General features: G+C 40.5%; 1 protein-coding gene across 1 annotated transcript; it reads left to right on the top strand.

Moving 5' to 3' along the window:
* Positions 1 to 1,522: 1,522 nt before the first annotated feature.
* Positions 1,523 to 5,889, top strand: MARVELD1 (MARVEL domain containing 1). The gene is made up of 2 exons (XM_007419907.4): positions 1,523 to 4,081; positions 4,776 to 5,889. Exon 1 carries the CDS (start codon positions 1,658 to 1,660, stop codon positions 2,183 to 2,185), a length of 528 nt encoding a protein of 175 aa, XP_007419969.1. The 5' UTR covers positions 1,523 to 1,657; the 3' UTR covers positions 2,186 to 4,081; positions 4,776 to 5,889.
* Positions 5,890 to 6,095: the final 206 nt, after the last annotated feature.

Raw genomic sequence — 6,095 nt, 5'->3', positions numbered from 1 at the left:
GCAGTCAAGGAATACATCACAAACTAGCATGGTAGAGCAGCCATGAAATCCTTGGAAATGATATTCAGATGCCATGATATATCTATACCTACAAAGATCAGAATCATGCAAGCAACAGTATTCCCTGTGATGCTCTATGGAAGTGAAAATTGGACTTTGAAGAAGCGGGGTAGGAAGAGTATCGATGCTTTTGAATTTTGGTGTTAGAGAAGACTCCTGAGAATACCATGAACAGCCAAGAAAACAAACAAATGGATCATCAAACAAATGTTTGATGTTCTTACTTGAGGCACAAATGTCCAGGCCCAAATTAATCTACTTTGGACACATTGCGTGAAGACCCAGCTTTCCAGAGAAGGCTCTAATGCTGGGAAAGATGGAAGGAAAGAGAAGAAGAGGATGACCAGCAACAAGGTGGGTGGACTTACTTACAGTGGGGATGGGTGCACTGTTGGAAGATCTGAAAGATCAGGTTAGGGACAGATAGTCATGGAGAAAGTCTGTCTATGTGGTCACTAAGAGTCAACATGGACTTGATGGCTCATATTCAGTCAAGTGACCTATGATATTTAACCACATGGAGCACATAGAATTTTTTGTTTGCCAGAACTTATAAAAGTCAAAATTAAGTTACAATCATACAAACAATGGGCTCTTTTATGTCAGTGAACAACAGTTCTGAAAGATTCAGCTGTGGAGCTGAACTAAAATTGAACTACTTTGAAACAGAACTTAAAATACATCATAGTAGACAGATTATTAAATTTACAGAAAAAAGGAGTTCTATATGTATGGGAATTCATCTGGGATTCAGTTGCTATAGTGAGCATTTCTTTTCCTGGCTCAAAGGTAACTTGCATTGGACTATAAATCCAAGTGTACTCTAGTCATTGCAGTTACAACATGCCTTGGCGGACAGCTCCAGGTCCCTCATGTTCCAGCTTCTTAATTCTACACAAAGGGTGTGGTTTTCACATTATTTACTGATGCGATTAGATCAGCTTTAGTTTTAGGTCAGGCACTTCTTGCTTGCAGAGAAGAGAAAGGAAGGCTGAAAACAGCCTTTAGGGATTACGCTTGTTCAAAGTCAGGGGGGCCTCTGGACAATCTAAAGAAGAATGCAACAGAATTTAAATGTCAGTGCAACAGATGAAAAAACTGTTTGAACATTTAGCTCTATATCTTCAAGTTCTTCCTTCCAGGGAGTTCTATGAGTGACTATCACCTGGCCTCTCTCCATGGAGAAGGGAGGAACTGAACTTGATGTCTGCAGAGTCCACATTTTCTTTAGCCAATCTTTTTGGTTTGGCAGAGTCTTGTTGGCCTAAGTAGTACTAGAGCTGAGGAAATTATGATGCTAAAGAAGGCAGTTTTCAGAAATTATTTTAAGACTTCTTGGCTAGAGCTACAGTGGCAATGGAGAGAGGGAGGGAGTTGTTAGTAAAAGGAAGAAGAAATAAAGTGAGCTCCAAAAAAAGGAGGGGCAAGGGGGGAGAAGGGCGGGCTGGAACAGGAAATTGAGAGGCCCTAGTGCAGGAACAACTGCTAAGCTGCAGATGTTTGGCAGCTGCAGACAGAGGAACTGCCTTAGAGGGAGTGAGGTTTGCTCGGCAAAGAAGGCACAGGACAAGATCTGCGAAGGACCTAGTGGTATAATATGCCTCTTCCACCACCCCCTTCCTCACCTCCACCCCCGTGTCCAGCATCTAGAGAATCTCTGAGCCTGAATAGGCCCTTCCTACGAAGCCTGTTAGGAGGGCTGCGTCTAGCACAACTGCTGTTGGGTGCTGTCTGCTGGGTAACTTTAGCGGCACACAAGTATGAAGGAGCGACCTACTTCGCAGTCTTTGCAGCAGTCCTGGTATGGCTTCTTACCTTGGCTGTCTTTGGGCTCAGTTTATTGGGCCGCTGGACTCTGATACCTGTGGTGGGGACCCGCTGGCTTCTAACAAACATACTTCATGACCTGTTGCTTGGAGTTATTTTCTTCACGGCTGCTGCAGGCATCATAGGCTACAAGGCACGGAGTATCAGCTATTGTACCCTGCGCGGTTACAGCCAGCCCTGCAGTTACACTGCCTACTTAACCGCTGCTGTCTTTGCTGGTATTACTGCCTTCTTGTACTTGCTTTCGGGACTCTACTGTTTGGTACGGCGTTTCCAGGGGCACCATGATATCATCTGAGAGATGCAAGAAGTTGAAGAACTACAAACAGACCTTATTCAAATAGATGGACGAGCCTAGCATGTAATTAGTCCTATAGATATCTTGCTCCAGACTCCTCATCACCTTCCTGAGGAAACGATGATACATCCCCTATTTTTTTAACAGAGATGAATGCTCTTGCCTCCAGATGGCTGATCTTTTCATCCACAGATGGACACATACTGTCATGATCCAGAAGCTAAAAATGATGTACCTTAGGAGGAAAACCTGGGAAGCGGATTGTAGGTTTTCTCTCTCTTCCTTGTCTTCTTTCACTTTGGCAGGAGGGTTTCTATGGGTCTGGGAAGTTTTGACCTGATTTGTCCTTCCAACGTATCTGATTGCTGTAGGAAGTCCCTGGAAATTCAGTATTATCACCTTCTGGGATGCTCTATTGGTTTTATTATTCATACTATCCTGTTTTGGGTCTTAGAAATGAACGCTCAGATTTTATACCCTAAGGCCTTCATGAGTTTCACTTTGTTTTTCCCAGGGATATTTTGTTTTAATCAGATATTTATAAATAATTACTTACTGTAAACTTCTAAAATTTTGAATACACCCCAGACAGCATTTGTAGCATTATTATGGTAACTTATTTTTCAGAAACAGAGGAATGAAGGCTCCTGCCAACTGAAAATATGCATCCTCTAATTGAAAGAGCTTATTTTAAATTCCAGATGTACGCTAGTTAAAATAAGAAAATATTGCCTGTTGAATATGCTCAGAAATTACCTTTCTTTGTGGATATTGTTTAATATGTCCCAGAACTAAACATTGCCCCCATGAATGGATTCCAAGCTTATGGGTTTCAATTAACAGAAGAATTTGCTCAAATTAAGCCTTCTGTGATCTTGTCCCATAAATGTTGCTCTGTGTATTATTACTTCACTTTGATGAAATCTCACTTAGTCAGTGTCCTGCATTAAAGCAGTCTTCTCCAAAATTATTCCCTTCATAAGTGTGGGACTCTAGTTTCCATCTGAAGAGAATTATAGGAATATTTTTGTCCAATTTTTTTGAGAGTACCAGATTTGGAAAAGCCCTTTTAAAGCAAACCAATCATTACAGATAGGATGGAATGTTCATAGTGATGGGACAAAGGATAGTGAGCAGAGGCCTCACCCAGAAATGGAATTCAGAAAACTCCTGTTCCTGTTGGAGTCCAACGTGGATGAATTAAGAATTTCATGGAGGAATGGTGCTGCCTGGCACTATAACATCGTATCAAGTGGTACCTGTTATCTTTCAAATATCGGAACCAGGTCCAACAAGAATTTGCATCACATAAACAGAATGTTTCAGTATGCTCATGGATGTCACTGCCTGCCTTAGGACAGGAAAAGTACCTCTGAAATACAGATGGTTCTTGGGCACAGAATATTATGCTTTTTTGTCAAGCTTCCTGAGCAGCTACCAAGACTGCCTCTGGCAAATCTCTACATTAATGTGCTTTTATACCAGTAGTATAAATGGTAGAGTTGGCATTCCCTTGACAAAATCTTATTAGAAAGGAACTTTGTTCCAGCAATAGCAAATGAGAAGCCAACTTCACAACCATTTATTCAATGATGTCTTAGGACTGGCTACAGGAGTTTCAAAATGACTGATCTGTTTGAACCTCAGACACATTCCTGAATTTCCTCCTCATCTACTTACTGAAAAGCTTGATTCCAGCCATTTTCATCTCTGTTACTATGCTCAGTAAAACATACCTGAGTGCACTCACCTTGGAACATGAAGGAATGGCTCTATGACAATTACTTTTCACAGAAGGCACCCTTCTTCCTAGATCAGCTGTAGATTCTTTGGCCAGGATGCTGTAAAGACTGAGCCCAGGAGATTTTATGGTGCAATGTCATCTTCAATCCTGAGGTAAGAACCCTTGGATTTAAGGAGACAAGTATTTTTCCAACAGAACTTTAGGAGGCAAATAGAAGAGAGATCCAATTCTTAAGAGGCAGAAAGAATGGGGAAGGATACCTGTCATTGGCAGTTAAAAAAGTAAATAGCCCTGTTCCAATTCCAGGTGGATAAAACATGATTTTATTTGTTAGATTTGTATCCCACTTTTCTTTCAAGAGCTCAAGGTGACTTCATTTTATGCACACAGCAACAACCCTATGAGGTAGATTGGGCTGACTGGCTAGTAATCCAATGAGTTAACATGGTTGAGTGTCTACTTGAACCTGGATCTCCTCAATCTAAGTTCAATACTTTAACTATTAACCTATATTGGTGTATTGTGAAAGAAAAATTTTGCCTAAAGCCAGCTGTCCAGGTATATCCTTGGCCTTGGACAGGCTACTAGTTGCATATAATAGTTTTATTATTAGGCAGCAGTGGAGGAGGAAGAAAGGGAGAATGGGACATTACCTGCCTTCATGCAAGCTAAAATCCATTAGCTACTGGGGAGAAGCAACATGCCCATGCCAAGATAATTTAGTCAAGATTTATAGTAGGACATGGCAGCTTGACAGTGTGCTAGGAGGAGGAGATAAATAGATATGGACAGTGAGGCTAAAAGCAGTCTTCTTGTGGATTCAGTTACTTTTCTTTTTCTTTGTAGGCACGAGGAAGTTGTTCTGTATGGAACCTTAATCTTCAGACATGCTGAACCCCAAGAGCAATTTGGTTCTATGCTATGGGCAGCCCATCAGTGGAGGATTGCTGTGCCATTCTACCCATTTTCTTACTAGGGATGGGAAGAGCAAGGAAAAGTGTTGTTGCTACTTCTAACTACTGTTAACATGCTCTCAACAAAATGTAATATATCTGGGAATGGCTACAACATCCATTTAGTTTGGAGTCTCATGCCACAACAGATTATTCTTGGAGATGAAATCTGGGCAAAGGCTTTCTCAGTAGGAGGAGATGCAGAACAAGCTGTTTGAGGTAGAATAAATATTTAGGGTATCTGGATCATTTTCCCCTTCTTTTCAAAAGTTCCCACTTTGGTCCTTACACACAGATTTCAGTTCCTGCATCAGAATCTAGACATGCTTTGTCCTGATAAAGATTACATTCTAGATCCTTTCCTGAATTCTGTAATTAACTCACTTTCTGAATAAAATTGTGTACAGCAAGCATAATCTGTTAAATATCTCTGTTTTAAACATTGATGCATTTTCCTCTCCAAATGCAGCCAGGAAAGAGGATAGGGGAAAAACATAGGTATGAGAACAAGGAAAATATAACTTACAGAGAGATGAGGGGGAATATGGTTAATAGTAGGTAAGAAGCACTTCACTCATCTTTGGCTGTGAAAAAAATAGCAATTACAGATTAAATAACTAAGAATTTGCTAAATTCCACGACACCAAAATATAGTGCCTGAGATTTCTGCCTCACTTATTTAATGCTAGGACTGGCCCTGTGCCTTGTCCCTGCAAGGTGGGCGTTCCAGGTACTGTAAGATATAAAGGAAGAAATCTGATTTGGAGACTGCATGAACAATGTAGATCTTTCTTTCATGAGCTCAGTGATTTTGTGATAATTTCTCTCTCTATATGCATGACTGCCATCAGCTGTTATCTTAACCTCTTAAGCCCTCCTTTGCACAAGTTAGTCCTGCAACTAAGTATTAACACCTACTGTCTTCAGTTAGATGGTGTTTTACATTTGAAATAAAGGAGTTGATTGGATGCTACTAACAGACCAATCATCTGCCAGTGCATCACATTTGTTTGAGAAATGTGTAAATTATTTATGGAATCTAATATATTGCTTTTGACTCATACTTGGTCATAACTGGGAAAGAAAGATCCTTGACATTTTTAGTTTTTATTGATCTTGGCCCAGAAGCTGTTTGAAACATCACAGACAAATCTGGAGAAATGCAACAACAGATTTCACAACCTTCATGTTACTAATTTACTCAGAAATATTG

The sequence above is a fragment of the Python bivittatus genome, unplaced genomic scaffold, assembly GCF_059951505.1.
Source record: "Python bivittatus isolate LINGU-HERP-01145 unplaced genomic scaffold, Pbiv_v1 ctg000980_np1212, whole genome shotgun sequence".
Classification (NCBI taxonomy): Eukaryota; Metazoa; Chordata; class Lepidosauria; order Squamata; family Pythonidae; genus Python; species Python bivittatus.
The sequence above is the reverse complement of the archived record's forward strand: the minus strand, read 5'-3'. Positions and strand labels throughout refer to the sequence as shown.

Coding starts and splice junctions, on each gene's coding strand:
- MARVELD1 (XM_007419907.4), top strand. CDS start 1,658: ATGCCTCTTCCACCACCCCCTTCCTCACCTCCACCCCCGTGTCCAGCA.